General features: G+C 39.4%; 1 protein-coding gene and 1 pseudogene across 2 annotated transcripts in view; one reads left to right on the top strand and one right to left on the bottom strand.

Moving 5' to 3' along the window:
* ORC5 (origin recognition complex subunit 5) overlaps positions 1-7,783 on the bottom strand; it is an 89,986-nt gene extending 82,203 nt beyond the window's left edge. For both annotated transcript variants that reach the window (XM_028119704.2, XM_028119711.2), the window contains exons 1-3: positions 7,629-7,783; positions 4,727-4,819; positions 2,840-3,040 (exon numbers count right to left, since the gene is read on the bottom strand). In XM_028119704.2, coding sequence (XP_027975505.1) covers positions 2,840-3,040; positions 4,727-4,819; positions 7,629-7,700 — 366 coding nt within the window. In that variant the 5' untranslated portion in view covers positions 7,701-7,783. The remainder of the gene's footprint in view (positions 1-2,839; positions 3,041-4,726; positions 4,820-7,628) is intronic.
* LOC114221641 (cytochrome b-c1 complex subunit 7 pseudogene) lies at positions 3,900-4,138 on the top strand (annotated as a pseudogene).
* Positions 7,784-16,778: the final 8,995 nt, after the last annotated feature.

Raw genomic sequence — 16,778 nt, 5'->3', positions numbered from 1 at the left:
TAAGTAAAACTAAGAATCTTGAATATTACATCTAAAACAAACAGGGCTCTGAAAGGTAGAGAGAAGACAGACCAGCTAGGGACCTTAAGAGCAGAGGAATGACAACTCACTGTATTGAGGGTGTACTGCCTGAGTTGTCTTTTTGCCTCACACAGCACATACGTGGAGCTGAAGAAACCAGCAACACAGAAAGGCTAATGAGCATAAACCAAAAAAGCGCCAAGAAACCCTGCTCTCCCTAGTCAAAGGACCAGGAAAGGGGCAGTGTAGCAAGACTTCCAGGACACTGCATTTACCCAAATTTTCTTTATACATCCCTGATTTCTTCTCTGTCCTCATTTGTTCTTCCTCATCTCCTCATTCCATAACCAAGAGATTGCCACAAGACTCGGGCACTTGGACTCCCCTCTCTTCTAACTCACTCACTCTGCTGGTGACCTAATGGTCTCACAGCTTTAAGAACTACTACCTCTGTACTCACAACTCCAAAATCGTATCTCCACAATGGGCCTCTCTTGACCTAAGACTCCAGTCTCCAAGGGCCAACTGAACATCTGTATTTGGATTGGATTTAACATGTCCCAAACCAAACTCCTGATGATTCCTTCCCTACCCAATAAGACGCCCCCCTGCGCTGTAGTCTTCTCCACTAAGATAATGACAACTCCATCCTTTCAAGTCCACAAAAACTTCTGAGTCACCCTTAACTTTGTTCTTTCTCTCCTCCCCTATAGTCAACCTACCAGAAATTCTGTCAAAATATACTGAGACCACTTCTTACCACATCTACTGCTACCACCCTGGCCTAAGCCAACATGATGTTTTGCCTAAATTATTAAAAATGCCTCATAACCAGTTGTATTAGTTTCCTACCGCTGCCATAAAAAGTACCATAAACAGGGTGACTTAAACTACAGAAATTTATTATCTCACAGTTCCAGAAGCCAGAAGTCCAAGATCAAGGTGCTGGCAGGGCCATGCTTCCTCTAAAGGTTCTAGAGAAAGGTCTGTTCCAGGTCTCTCCTGGTTTCTAGTAGTCTCTTGGCTTGTGGCAACATAACCCCAATCTTTACGTGGCATCCTCCCTGTTTTTTCATGTCTATCTCCAAATTTCCTCTTTATATAAGGACACCAGTCATATTAAATTAGGGGTCCAAACTACTCTAGTATAACTTCAGCTTAATTAATTAGAACTGCAATGACCCCATTTCCAAATAAGGACATTCTGAGGTACTAGGGGTTAGTACTTCAACATATGAATTCTTGGAGGAAACAATTCAACCCATAACCCTAGTCTTCGTGCTTCTATCCTTGTACCCTTCATTTGATTCACAACATTACTACTCTGCCCCCTACTTAAACTATTCCAGCCACAATGGCCTCCTTGGTATTCTTTGAATACACAAAGCATGTTCCAGTCTTCTTTGTAGCCTTATGTAAATCTCTTTACCTGGAATACTCTTTTTTCACATATCTTCAAAGCTTGCTCCTCACTTCCTTCCCTGCTCCTCAGATCTCAGCCCAGTCATCATCTCAGTGAGATCTTCTCTGTCTTCTCTATTTAGAAAAGTAACTACTCTCCCCCTACCCAAGTGATTCTCCCTTACTCTATTAACATATTATATCTGACATCCTGCATACTAACTTGCTTTTTATCTATCTTCCTCAACTACACTATAAACTGCAAGAGGGCAGAGACTCTATTTTGTTCTGTGTTCTATCTCCAGTATCTAAAATAGTCCCTGGCATACAGGAAGTGCCCAAGAGTTATTTGCTGAATAAATAAATGAATGAAACTAAAATGTGGAAGGAACTGTTTTATAAATTTCAGGAGATGCAAGAATGCGTAAGATTTGGTCCCTTATAACTAAGTTTATAACTTAGTTGTTATAATAAGGCATTATATTAAAATTTAATTCTAATTCCAGAGATAATAATTTTAAAAAGGGCTAAAGTATTATAAAAAAATCCACTAAAATAAAACACACTACACATTTTCAGTTGTCTGCTAAACACTTTCACATTGATTTAACAACTACAATTCAGACTCAGCCACGCCAAAATCAAATGATTCATCTTTCCCCACAAACCTACTCCACACACAATTGAAAAATTTGACCTTTGAGGTCTCTTCCATTTATTCCTCTCTGCATCTTCCCCAAGGCTAGTCCTGGCCCAAATTTCCTCTAATTTAAACAGTGATAAGAGCCTGAAAACCATCTTTTAGACTTCAGTCTGTCACCATCACCCCCTAACTATTTAACATGCCTTGCAGAATAATCTTCCTAAAACGGATTTGTTGCTCTAAAATCTTCACTACCGCCTCACTGCCTATATGCACTTTAGTAGAGTTTTCAAGATACTCCATGATCTGCCTCACCTACCTTCCTAGCTTTTTTCTCCCCTCATACACTGTTACCCACCAAAACTGGACTATTGGCATTCCCTGGCCTCCACTGCAACTGCATGATTCTCCTTACATAATTCCTACCATCTGAAATTCCTCTTCTTCAGTTTCTTCCTATAATCCTTTAATCATCCTTTTAAGCCTATCTCAAATGTTATCACCTCATGAAGCTGTACCACATATGCTTAAGTCTGTACTTTGCATCTCATGGTTACCACTTATCACACTCTGCACATAGTCACATGTAGTATGTGTCATAACTCTTCCATTAAACTGAAGTTCCCTTTGGATAAGAAATACATCTAAAACATTTCTGTATCCCAAAAGCACCTTTGCACGGTGCAATACAAATAATGAGACTAGAAAAAATTTACAGAAATTGACCAACAAGCAGTTTTCAAATAGATGGTATAATGAAATTAAATTACTCACAATATATACAGTCTGATCCTTGAGACTTTCAGCTTTGGTTACTTGTTTAAACAAGCGAACAAAGTCATTAAGTGTTTCACAGGTTATTTGAGTAGAGCATCCACCCTCTGAAGAACTAAGATGATTCAATTTGTTTAAAATTTGTTCCAAAAGCAGCCTCGAGGTAAAGCATTCAACACAATTCACAAAGACATGTGGGAGCTGAAAACAAAAATTTGAAAAACGTGTCAACAGAAAAGAAAACCCACATATATAGTAACGGCTCTGATGGATATTCAGCAGGTGACCTTCTACTCTACATCTCCCCCATCCCCCAACCTCCTCTGTACCCCAGGAGGCTGACCACTACCGCCTGCATTACCCAGACTCTCTTATTTTCTGGCTCTGGTTGGTTTCAGTCAACAAGAACCAGGAACCTGAAGGAGAGCAGTAAGAAGAAACAAAATGAATATTCCCTTAACTTACCCCTTATCCCTCAGTGGCCCATAGTTCCACCATGGCTACATTCTTCTACCAAAAGCCACAGCTCCAGCTGGGCAGCCCTCCCATTTAAGGCTACAGCTCTTACAGTGATCTGGTAACAGCTACTTCCTATGGTCCATTCAGTTCTAGGAGGAAGAAAAGCTTTCAGTGCTTTATCATCCCTTATTAGTTCCCTTAACATTTCTTCGACCTTTGTGCAACAGTACCAATGAAGGTACTCACTTCAATTATTTGAGTCTGCCATTTGTTTCCTACAGAGAATCAGAGCAAACCTGTATTTTAAAGAATTTGTATAAAGAAACCCAAGTACATGTTAAAATTCTTAGGAATTTCATACTAATAATTTTAAGATAATATTCCAACGATAAACAAACCTCGATCGAAAAGAATTTTAAGAGTTTGAAACCATAGTAATCCTCCTATGAGGATTAAGCTAGCTCTTCATTTAAAGATCAAAATGGACCCAGCAGGCAACGCTGCAGCCTCGGGTCAAAATGGCGAGCAGGCATTAAGCCAGTGGCTGGAGGGTATTCGAAAATGGTACTACAATGCTGCAGGGTTCAATAAACTGGGGTTAATGAGAGATGATACAGCATATGAGAATGATGACATGAAAGAGGCCATAAGAAGTCTTCCTGAGAACCTTTATAACGACAGGATGTTTCGCATTAAGAGAGCACTGGACCTGACCATGAGGCATCAGATCTTGCCTAAAGAGCAGTGGACAAAATATGAGGAGGATAAATTCTACCTTGAACCATATCTGAAAGAAGTTATTCGGAAAAAAAAGAGAGAGAGGAATGGGCAAAGAAATAATGATGGAGTTGAAATCTGTGGTTGCAGCTGCCCTCAAATATTTTTAGGAAATTGAATAAACCTGAAATGTACAATTCAGAACTATCGAGCTGCAACTGTGTTACTCTAAATAAACATCTATTGTGATTTAAAAAAATAGTAAAATAAAGATCAAAATGGAGGTTAATTCCAGAAGTAACAAGGACACAAAGACGTGCTTACAAATATAGTCTGTTCTCCAAAAGAAATCACAAAAGCAGTACTGCTCATTCTAGGAAGATAACTTTTGGCATCTAGCACAAATAATGGAACCTATAACTATTTTTAGTGACATTCCACAAATCTCACCGAGGAACGGAAGCTTTTCTTTCTCTTTCAGAGTAACGATGTAACTAAGGCTACCTTGTATCTCTTAAGTCACAGTTTCACTAACATTTGCTGGCCTTTTTTATCACAGTCCACAATATCTCAAACAAAAATTGGTGAGAAATGTTTCATATAGAAGATATTCCTTCAGAGAAAGGTAAACTATACTAAATAATCCCCCAGATTCCATTTCTAGGAGTCTATGAGAAAAAAAAAAAAAAATCAATTAACAGTTATTCTTACCTCTAAAGTTTTCAACAAAGTTTGTGTTACGTAGGTCTTTCCACTGGCAGTGTGTCCATAAATAAAAATTGATGGAAAGCTGAAATGATGCCTCTAAGAGAGAAAAGGCAAGTATTACTCTGCACGTACAAAACAGAAAATAATTACCAACATGAGAAAGTTTTACATGGCAAAGTAAAATTTAATTCAATCCAAGTTATTTCAACAGTGACCATACACCGGATCCATGATTACACTTTGAACTTACCTGAATTCAATTCTAAGCACTTTCTCTGTTAAATTAAAATTTCCGAAAAACTGCATTTGGCATATTTAGTATATACTACATATACAATATGATATATATGCTATGTATAGTATATATGTATTTATGCTTTTTATTACTGTGCAGGTTTATATGCATGAACTCTTGTATTTTCAAATATATAGATTTGAGATTTTTCAAGGATAACTTTGACCATACTCCATTTTTATCTTAACTCTTTAAAGAATCTAATCCCACAGACTACAATTTCACTATACATTTTAAACAAAGCCTATGTAATCACAGAGTTGGAAGGAATTTCAAGAGTCCTCTGTTCTTAGGAAAACTTAACAGAATACTTTTAAATTATGCATACTATATTTACCCTGGCCTAAATGTACACATTTCATCAAATAAAACAATAAAATCTATATATCATATATTTCAAAACACATATTCCCAAGAACCTCTTGCTAGATGTTAAGAGTCAGCTGCCTAGTGAAAAGACTGTCGAAGACCCCTCTATTGGACTCATTAATACTACAAATATGTTTCATTCATCTATTAACCACCTAACAAATGCTGAAAACGATGATGCATTAAAGAGTACAAATAGCTGTTAAAGACAAAATCTTCTCTGGAAGAGTTCATAGTCTAGTGGAATGCACTTGTTTTAAAAAATAATTACAAGAATATTGGATGATGCAATTTCCACAAGAAAGTAGAGTCTCTATGATCATCTACTACTGCAATAATAGTAATTTATTTATTTTTATTATTTATTTATAAATTCACTATATTTGTGTTTATTATCATTATTATTTATTAAACATTTATTACATTATAGCCACCAAGTTACACATTTCCTTTTGCAAGACAAATCAGGGACTCAGATTTATACAGGAGAAAACTTTCTAATAGGATATGCCAAAGCAGCCCTAAAATAGACTTAAGATGGATGATTTAGTATGTGAATCCTTTTTTTAAGTTTATACCTAACAATCTTGTAAATTAACTGGCTCAAAAATGCTATCCCAAGAATTAAACGCCTGCTTGCTGAGCCTCTCTGCTATTCAAATACTACAGTTCACCTTTAAAGAGAAGGTCAAGACATCCTTCAGGAAATTTTTCCAAGCTACACTGAAACACTCCTCTTCTGGAATCCTGCCACATCGGTCTGCATACACTATTAGCTGCTTAGTAATATTCCACCCTATGACATCTTTTCTATTGTTACCTAGAATTGTATTGAACTCTTGCACTGTTACTTAACCTTTCACCCTCATAAATCTCCTTAACAAAATGTAATTAGCCAGGATCTGGCACAGTGCCTAACATAGAGAATGTGCTCAGTAAATATTTGTTGAGCAAATAAATGAATCTGCTTAGAAATATGAACCAGTTTTTTTTTTCTCCACAGTTTTTGCATCTCCTACATGCACAGCACCTTGGAGAAAATTGGTATTAATATTGCTAAACGTGATCTGCAGTAAGAGCAAAGGTCGAAACCCTTCCTGTGATCAACACTAAACCAATACTAGTCACCTCTATTTGCCAATATTCTTTTTTCTGGAGGACGGCTCTAGTTGGGAGTGATCTGGTGTTATATTATCTCCAAAGGAGGAATGCAAAGAGCAAAACGGAGAAAACACTTCAGTGATGATATGGATAACTGTAACTGAAAGCATTATAACTAGAATAATGAGGATGCAGTCATTGACCTCTTACTTTCCTAGCTACGGTGCACCTTTAGAAGGTGGTCCTTTTCCATTAATACTCCACAGACTCAGACTGCCATCCAACATTTTAAGTTGGATGCAAGTACTTAAAAAGTACTTAGGAAAGCAAACCAGAAGATGGGTGGGAAGGAGCGATAATGAGTATTGACCCTAAACTCTCATTTACTCTCCTCACAGATAAGACCCAAGTCTGACTGACTTGACTCCATGCCTAATTAATGAGGCTGAAGCAAAAGGCTCACCAAAGGCCGCCGGAACACAAAAATAGACGAAGTTGTGAACTGGTGAATGCTACCTCCTGCCTATGAAAAGGAGTCCCTAGCTGTGTTCATTCAAAGACACGTAACCTCTTCTCTCAGGCATCACCTGAACCGCTGGTCAAGAATTCTAGACAAGATCTCTTCACGGCTTCTGCAATTCTGCAAAAGCCGCTGAAGTTTTAAACCTGAAGTCTGCTCTGGCCCTCACTAGTCTTGAAACCACCACCTACATCCACGCTTGATTTACCCCTATTACCTCAATAAAACGTGCGAACTGACACTGGAAAAAAATAACACTGCGATCACACTCGTGTAAAATCTTTTTCAGCTGGGATAAGATACTAAGCAACTTCCAGTGGCTACTTTGGGTTAACACCATCTCAAAAGCGTGGCGTGTGTAAAAAGAACCCGTCCTGGGCCAACGTCCTGTGGTGCCGGCCGCTCCCGCCTGTGCCGTTCTCCTTTAAAAGGGACTAACCAGCACTTACTTTGGGTGGAGGAGTGGGGTAGACCTACAACAACCCTTTTCTCAATGCAGAAAAAATGGAGTATTGCCCCTCAATCCAAACACGAAGACAGAAAATCGAGGACACGTCGCAAGACCACGGAAATGTTTGCCTCCAGGATTTGGAAGAGAAAAGATAGTTTGACCACAATACCTCTCCAAACAGGGACTGCAAGATGGACACTTGGGACTCGCGACAAAGCACCATGTTTTCCAACTGAGGCATTCCGGCGGGTACCAGTGGGCAACGGAGCCTCTGCCACCTCCACAACCCGAGCCGCAGCGCTACCTCCGCCCCTCGATCCGCGCTCCCGCCGGAAACCAGACTCGCGAGGGCGTGGGCGGGCCCGGCCGGCCCGTGCGTCGGCGTAACGGCAGCGCGCACGCAGAGCGTCGCCCCGCCCTTATCTTCCAAGGTCCGAGGAGGCGGGCTCTGTTTTCCCCTTCGAGGAGGGGTTCGGCTGACGGTGCTGTTGGTGATTGGACATCTCGGGTGCCGCTTTTCGCCAATCCGGGAGGCGAAAGGCCGGGCGACCAAGCGGGGATGCGCGAACAGGAAAATGGCTGGCACGAGCTAAGGGGACCCTTCGGGTTTCTGATGACCCGCGAGCCCGTGGCTTTGATTGTCTTTCCTACAGAAACTTTGACTCCCAGGAGCTTTCGCCGTGGAGCGCCATCGAGGAAAAGAAGGCAGGTGTGCAGCTGCTAGGCCCCTCTCCTTACAGGGACTGTAAGGCGGACTGAGCTAATCAGTCGTCTAAAGATGGGGTTTTTTCCCCTAGGAGAGTGTGGCAGTTAGGGGGTCTCTGGTGCAAAGAAAGAGTGTAATGGGGTTGAACAAACAACTTGGATTACTAGTGTTCGTGCAAGCCTGAAACCGGATCTGGAAATGCCTCTCCCTCCTAAAGGGAGGAATATCTAAGGTGAAGGTGTTGGTGAGGGCGCCGGGAATAACAGTAATGCTATCCTTAGCATAAGACCTTCACGTGTATTTATTCGAGAAACCAGACACTGGAAGATTCTGTAAATAAAAAGATACAGAAGTAAAGGGAAAAGAGAACTTGGGGTCCTAAAACTTAAGAACGGAGAGACCTCGGTAAAGTCGTTGAACTATTCATTTCGAACTTCAACTTCCTTATCATAAAATGAGGATAATAATAGCTAGGATATTGCTAGGAGTAAAAGATTATATACTTAGTGCCTGGTACGTAGGATTAATTGTGCACATCATGGTCCGAATCATGGTCTAAAGGATCTTCAGTTACTTATTCTCCAGTTTTTAACTAAATGATTTGTTTACCAAACAAGGAGAGATGTTTTAAGCCCTAAAATACTGGGTGATAAAATGCGCTTTCAGGTTATTGCTTTTCAATACCATTTTGAAAGTCTAATATACATTGTGATGTACTGGCATTTGGGGCTAGTAAAATATAAATTAAGAAGTTATCACGCAGAAAGAAAATCTCAAATAATGGCCCTGGAACTTAACCATGTCATCAAATAAACTAGAAGTAAACCCAAATGTAGATGGACAACTTCAATATTTTGGTATAGCAGTAATCTAATTTTTTGAAAGTTGTCATCCCCCTACTCATCCTTCTCATTTCTCATTCCACCAGACCCTCACCAAGTACAAGACCCTGTAGAACCTGCTCCCTCCCCATCTCACACCTTCACTCACCTCATCTGCTTCTCTTCTTTAAGCTCGCTCCCCTTCAGTCATACTGGCATCCTTGCTTTCGCTGGAACATGCCAGGCATGTTCCAGCTTCTTATGAGTCTAAGCTGTTCCTCCGAGACAATTTGCTCAACCTTATTATTATTATTCATGTGGCTTGCTTCTCAACTCATATCTCTGCTCAAGTCTTTGCCGTCCCCCACTCCCCTTTTTTCTTTATTCACTGTACTTATTAAATATATATATTACTTATTGTCTCTCACACTAAATGTAAGGTCTCTGAGGAACTTAACCTAAAAAAGTTCTAGTGCAAAGCAGGCACTCAAATAATTATTGAGGGGCGCCTGGGTGGCTCAGTCAGTTAAGCATCCAACTCTTCCTTTCAGTTCAGGTCATGATCTTGGGGTCATGAGATGAGCCCCACCTCGCTTAAGATAAATTTAAAAAATAAAATAAATATATAATTATTGAATTGATGACTTTTTCCCAATGACTAGCATGAGTTCTCATACAGAGTAGATGTTTAACCATATTTGCTTTATGAGATGAACAATTAAGGAAAAATTCTTGCTAAAGTAAAACACCAAAAAAAGCCCCAAATATCCTAGTTTTAGTTGTAAAAATGCTTTCTGTGCCTTGAAATACGGCATCCCACTTTTACACAGTAGTCTGATTATCATAGTTTTAGCCACTTTGAAGAATACCCTGAGCTCAAAAGAAAGTATAAATGGTTGTCCAAAAAATAAACAAGCATATAAATAAATAAAATTGGGTTAAAATCCAGTCTTACTCTGAAATGAAGCTACCATTAGGTCCTTTGGCCATTTACTGTTAAGGAGGTTTGAACGTGAAGGACCAACGGTCTTTAGAAATTGGGTAATAAACTGGCTGGCTCAGTTGGAAGAACATGCAACTCTCGATCTCAGGGTCGTGAGTTTGAGCCCCAGGTTGGTTATGCAGATTACTAAAAAGATAGAAATTGGGTAATATATCCTCAGTACCACATTACACTTTTGTGAAAATCCCTCCAGGTAGATGAGGACATTGCTTAGAGTATTATTTGAAAATAAACCGAATACTGACTTTTTCCCAAAATAAATATATTTTAACATGTAAATACTAATTAAATAATAATTACCTGTATGCATGAGTTTATATTAAGAGAAAACATGAAGTAGATTTGAAAGCAATGTCATACTTAGGCAGATTGCTATATTTTATGTACCTTCCCTAAACTTAACTATCCATCTCTCTAGTTCAGTCTAAGCATGATGTCCACCTTCTCTGCTCCTTCCATTTGCCACTTCTGATAGGCAGAATAATAGCCTCCCAAAGATAGCCATGACCTAATTCCAGGACCTGTGAATATTTTAGATTACATGGCAAAGGGGAATTAAGGTTACAGGTGGAAGGAAGGTTATCAGCTGACCTTGACAGGGGGCGATTAGACTGTATTATCCACATGGGCCCAATCTAATTACAAGAGTCATTATTAGTGGAAGAGGTAAGCAGAAGAAGGAGAACCAGAGAGGTGGGAGTGTGAGAAAGACTTGGTCCGATATTGCTGGCTTGGAAATGGGGGCGGGGGGGAGGGATCATAAGCCAAAGAATGCAGACAGCCTCTAGAAGCTGCAAAGGGGAAGAAAATGGATTCTCCCTGAGAGGTTCCAGAAAGAAACGGAGCCCCACTGAAGCCTTGATCTTAGCCCAGTGAGACTCATTTCAGACCTCTCACCTCCAGAACTATAAAAAAAAAAAAAAAAATCGTATTGTTTTAAGCTGCTAAGTGTTACAGCAACAACAGGAAACCAATGCACCACCTGTTAGAGTTCATCCTGATCTTTCTGCTGGATTAAACTATATAGACACGCCCCTCATTAGTACTCCTATTGGTTAGTCTTCATAATAATCATGTTTGAAAGTTATTTAGGGATATTAAAGTGATTAAAAAGGACATTTGCCTCTACTCACCGATTTCAAGAGTGAGGGTCATAACACAGACCCTGAAGTATTACAACTTTTTTATTGCACCAAAATTATGAAACAACCCTATTAAAATTACATCAAAACTCAAAATGCCAAAAATGGTGGAAATTCAAGGAAAAGTTGTCAAATCCACTCCTAGCGCAGATTTCAACAGAATCTCCCTAAACTGTTAGATCAAGCAGACAAAAATAGTAAGGATATAGGAGGTTCGAAAAACATAATTAACAACCTTGATTCACCAGTCATACATAAAACCATTGCTTTTTTCAATATTCTTATTCCACCCCCAACTCTTGGCATTCTCTGTGGGCTTGCAATTCAGAGGTGGTCTCTCTCCCCATTCTAGCCTCTCCCCTAGAGACAGAATGCTGCTTTTTTTTCACCTGCTACTCTGCCAGTCTGATTGGGGGAGGGGGGTGGTATTCTCCGCTGTCCCGTCCTGCCGCAGTCTCAGGCTGGCCCTGAAACGTAGTAGTGGGTTTTTTCTCGGTAAACCTGTCCTTCTCTCCATAGCGGCTAAACTCTGCAGTGTGTCTTTGGGGGTCTTATTTGGGATTTCCTGCTCTGCTCCTAGGAGTGGAAGGTGTTTTCCATTTACCCTTCTCCCAGCTGTGGTTTTAGCTTTCCACATGTACTCTGTGGGTAAGAGCATTCGTTGCCTTTCTTCTGAAGGCTTAAGACTTTTGTTTTATACAGAACCAAGAGTCGGAGCAGGGTTTTGTTCATTTCCCAATTTCCAACATTTCTCATTTCCTCTACCTTGTACCTCAAGGGAAGCTTTCCCCTGCTCTGCCCCCGATCTTTCTTGTGGGCATCCAGTGGAGGTCTATGGAGATGAGCCTGTGTCTGTGGCTCTATCTTAGCTACAGTTGGCCTTCACCAAATCATAAAAAATTTTAGCTAAACATTTTTACCTGCTTCTATGGCACCTACCTTCTCCCCTTCCCCCTATTTTGCTACAGGTGAGTCAATGTTTACATGCATCTCTCCTTGAAGGAGCCCATCTTTCCTTAGATTTCATGCTACTTGGTTTCCCTGTGACCTTAGCTCTTCTTTAACCCCGGTGGGTTAAAGAAAAATTATCAGTTTATCCAGCTTTTCTTGTTAAAGTGGGAGTAATGCTCTTTCCAGATTTTTACAATCTAGATTATAGTGGAAGTCATCTAGTTGTTTTTTTAAATCCAAGCTCACATATGTTCTCATTTCCCTTTTTACTTTTTCTGCCTCTGGTTTGAACCTTCCATCTGAAAGCATTTTCATCATTGACTCAAGCTGTATTTTCTAGGAAACCAAACCTAAGACATTGCCTATTTTAAGTCCAAGCTCCAGCGCTACGAAACTCCCCCAATTTTCTCAACAAAACCTTTCCACCCTCAAGTCTCATAGGATTTATTACTTTACACTTGTATAGCACCTGAAATTCTTAACTTTGTATTACAGATATTTGTGCTTATGTTTTTTTGGGTACCAATTCGATTAAAATGCTCCGATTCACTTATTTATTCCTTCATTCATTAATCTAGCATTTGAGTGGAGTGCCAGGGATGTAGTGTGACCAAGAGAGACATTGTACCCCATCCTTGTGAAACTTACAATCTAGTGTGGAAGACAATGGAGACATAATTAGAAGCTTATGTCCTACAAATGCCAACTCTCAGTAAAAAATAATAAATTAATATAATACTTATAGAATGAGTAAATGAGTGACTGAATAAATGTGGGAATGATAATCTTCACAATTTTTCCCTCTCTTCTTTATATTACATTTAGCCTAAAATATAATGTTTCTTATGGTCCCTATCACATTATTTTAGAATTTCACTAAATATAGCCCCAGGAAATATTTTTCACAAAACGTCTTCTTTGATAAGTGATCAAAATGTAGCTCTTCCCAAGTGTTGGGTTCTCATTACAGGACCACAGTTTTCAGTGCTTCTTACTCTCTGAGAGCTACTAATATTAGAAGTCTTTTTAAATATTCCATTGAATCGGACAAATAATTTGAAATTCAGCTCAACTCAAGTTTATTTCAATGCGATAATTTTTAAAATTATACCACAAAAGAAAAAGAAAGTAATAAAAATATGTAATGAAACTATATTCAAAGTAATTTATGTAGTGAAATATAAAAAAATCCAATATCAGAGTGAGATTAAATCAATATTAAGTAGAAAAAGCAAGTCAGTTAATTTTTCCACTGCACTAGCCAGAGCCATTATTTTTACATTACTTCTTTTTAAATTTTCAATACTGCATTTCTAAGGACAGTTTATTGGACAGCTAATTTAGCACTACTTAAATGACATTATATTCACTTTAGTGAACATTTATGAATACATTCTTATTCAAAAGATAAATAATGGGGCGCCTGGGTGGCTCAGGAGGTTAAGGGTCTGCTTAGGTCATGATCCCAGGGTCCTAGGATCAAGCCCCACATCGGGAACCTGCTTCTCCCTTTGCTGCTCCCCCTGCTTGTGCTCTCTCACGCGCATGTTCTCTCTCTCTCTGTCAAATAAGAATGTATAAAATCTTAAAAAAAGATAAATGATAAAGTATAGGCTCTAGCATTAAACAGATGAGTTAGAATCTTGACTCCTACATTAATATGCTTAGGCATATTAATTTTCTAAGCCTTGATTCCTCATCTATAAAGTGGGGGGAAATAAAAAATCCTACCTCATAAGGTTGACAACTCTATCTCCGGGAAGAGATGATTCTCACTCACACTGAACTTCCTCAGCAGCCTGACTGTCCTTTGTCAGAATGCAAGCACTACAATAGAACACAGGGATTTTGCTGGTTTTGTTCAATGCTCTAACTCCAGATCCCGGGATAGTGACTAACATGTATAAGGTGCTCAGTTACTCTGTGTCCAGTAAATGTATATGATGTGTTTATCAGGGGGCCCAGCACATGACAAATACCCAATAAATATCATTATGATTATAATTTAATTAGCCTGACCAAAACCAAACTTCTCATTCTTGCCCTGCTGCTACCACAGTCATTCCACCTCAGCAAATTGGCACTACATTTTTCCAGTTGCTTAGGCCAAAAATTTGGAAGTCATATTTATTTCCCCTTTTTCTTACTACCTCACAAATCCATCATAAATCCTGGCTCTGCCTTCAAATTACCATTGTGAGATAATTCAGCATGGGTCTCTCACATCTCTGCATATCTTGTGAGCAAGACACTGACTGCCCTTTTCTCAAGACTATCTCTTCGAAGAAGCTGGTCTAGCAAACAGTTTTGGAAAATAGAAATAGAATCTTTGGAGTGAAAAAGGACAGGCGAACTTTTGGCCCCAAATGGTAAAGATAATATCTCCTTCAGGAGCAAAAAGCGGGCATGTTTACTGCCCGTTATAAAAGATTCAGGTTCCCCACCTCCTACATTGTTGGTGGGAATGCAAGCTGGTGCAACTACTCTGGAAAACAGTATGGAGGTTCCTCAAACAGTTGAAAATAGAGCTACCATACGATCCAGCAATTGCACTACTGGGTATTTACCCCAAAGATACAAATGTAGGGATCCGAAGGGGTACGTGCACCCCAATGTTTATAGCAGCAATGTCCACAATAGCCAAACTGTGGAAAGAGCCAAGATGTCCATTGACAGATGAATGGATAAAGAAGATGTGGTATATATACACAATGGAATATTATGTAGCCATAAAAAGGAATGAGATCTTGCAATTTGCAACGACATGGATGGAACTGGAGGATGTTATGCTGAGTGAAATAAGTCAATCAGACAAAGACATGTATCATATGACCTCGCTGATATGAGGAATTTTTAACCTCAGGAAACAAACTGAGTGTTGCTGGAGTGGTGGGGGGTGGGAGGGATGGGGTGGCTGGGTGACAGACATTGGGGAGGGTATGTGCTATGGTGAGCGCTGTGAATTGTGCAAGACTGTTGAATTCCAGATCCGTACTTCTGAAACAAATAATGCAATATATGTTAAGAAAAAAAAAAAGAAGAAGAAGATAGCAGGAGGGGAAGAATGAAGGGGAGTAAGTCGGAAGGGGAGACGAACCATGAGAGATGATGGACTCTGAAAAACAAACTGAGGGTTCTAGAGGGGAGGGAGTGGGGGGATGGGTTAGCCTGGTGATGGGTATTAAAGAGGGCACAGTCTGCGTGGAGCACTGGGTGTTATGCACAAACAATGAATTATGGAACACTACATCAAAAACTAATGATGTATGGTGATTAACATAACAATAAAAAATAAAAAAAAAGATTCAGGTTTCCCAAACTCAGGGTTCCCTCTCATGTAACAACCCACTGTGTGTGCAATTGTTATCCAGTTTTTGTTGTGTTGCTTTTTAGGAATTGGAGCTGGGGCAATTTACACAAAAAGGCTAATACTAGGACATAGAATTAAAAGTATGTGTCATAGAAGTCTTTCTAGAGAAAATGATATCTGTTGGAATACTGAACTATCAGTAGAAGTTAGCCAGGTCACTAAGAAGAATGTGTAAAGGTTCAATGTGCAAAAGAGCATGAAAACAGAAAAGTTTCAGATGTGTCAGCAGAGCCAGAGTGTTGGGTACAAGGTAGAGGGAAGGAAATGGAAGACGAAGACTAGGGGAGACAGACAAAAACTTTGGAGAGGTGAGAGTATCCTGGCGACTAAAGGGCATGTATGCCATAACATGGAGCTTAGACGTGATCTTGAAGATTATGGGGAGCCACTGAGGGATTTTATGCATGGATATTTGCACCTTGGAAAGATCACAGTGGCAGCAGTATTGAGAACATTGAAACAGGCAGGAATGAAAACACAGAGATCTTTTAAATCTCTGATTTAGTAAACTGGTTTGGAATTTTTAAGGAATTCAAACAGGAAATGGCAGAAGCAGGATCAAATTAAGGACTCAAATTTCCTTTTTAAGATTTTATTCATTTGAGAGAGAAAGAGCACGAGAGGGGGGAAGGGCAAAGGGCAAGGAAGAAGCAGGCTCCCCACTGAGCAGGGAGCCAGACTTGGGGCTCGATCCCAGGGCCCTGAGATTGTGACCTGAGCCAAAGGCAGACGCTTGACTGAGCCACCCAGGTGCCCCTAAGGACTCAAATCTTGGCAAACATTATGACATTTTCAAGTCTCCCCCATGCATATTTCAAATAAAAACTATATTAAACCATAAAAATATTTATGAGGAAATTCAATTATGTTGAATATAATCTTTTTTTGATACAGCAAACATTAAATTCCTTAAATTTTTGTCTTGGTTTTTTGTTTATTATAATTCCTGAGGTTTTAGAGAAATCATTTAACAAATATCAGGGAAGACTTCCTGCTGCTTGTCAAGGTGTCAATTAATTACATGGTTTGAAAGACTCAGAACATTAAATGACAAAAATCAGTCAAAGGGTTTTTTAAAGCAATTTTCATTTCTCTTTAATATTTTTATTACATAATCAGATATTAGCTATACACTGGTTTTCTCAGTTCTCTATCGGTGAGGTTTCTTTCTTGGAGCTGTCCCATAATTTTAATAATGAACGCCTCTCCTATCACAGGGATAGCTGATAAAATGATGTCTATTTATAGTTAAACATTGTGGGCATGATCTTGTTACTGTTTCCCAGGGTAGTGGGGGTGAGATGCAAATTGAGTGCCTCTCTTTTT

Source organism: Eumetopias jubatus, unplaced genomic scaffold, assembly GCF_037043125.1.
Source record: "Eumetopias jubatus isolate StellerSeaLion01/CBP00866 unplaced genomic scaffold, mEumJub1_p1.0 scaffold_14, whole genome shotgun sequence".
Taxonomy (NCBI): domain Eukaryota; kingdom Metazoa; phylum Chordata; class Mammalia; order Carnivora; family Otariidae; genus Eumetopias; species Eumetopias jubatus.
Note: the sequence above shows the minus strand (reverse complement) of the source record. Positions and strands in the feature narration are given on the sequence as shown.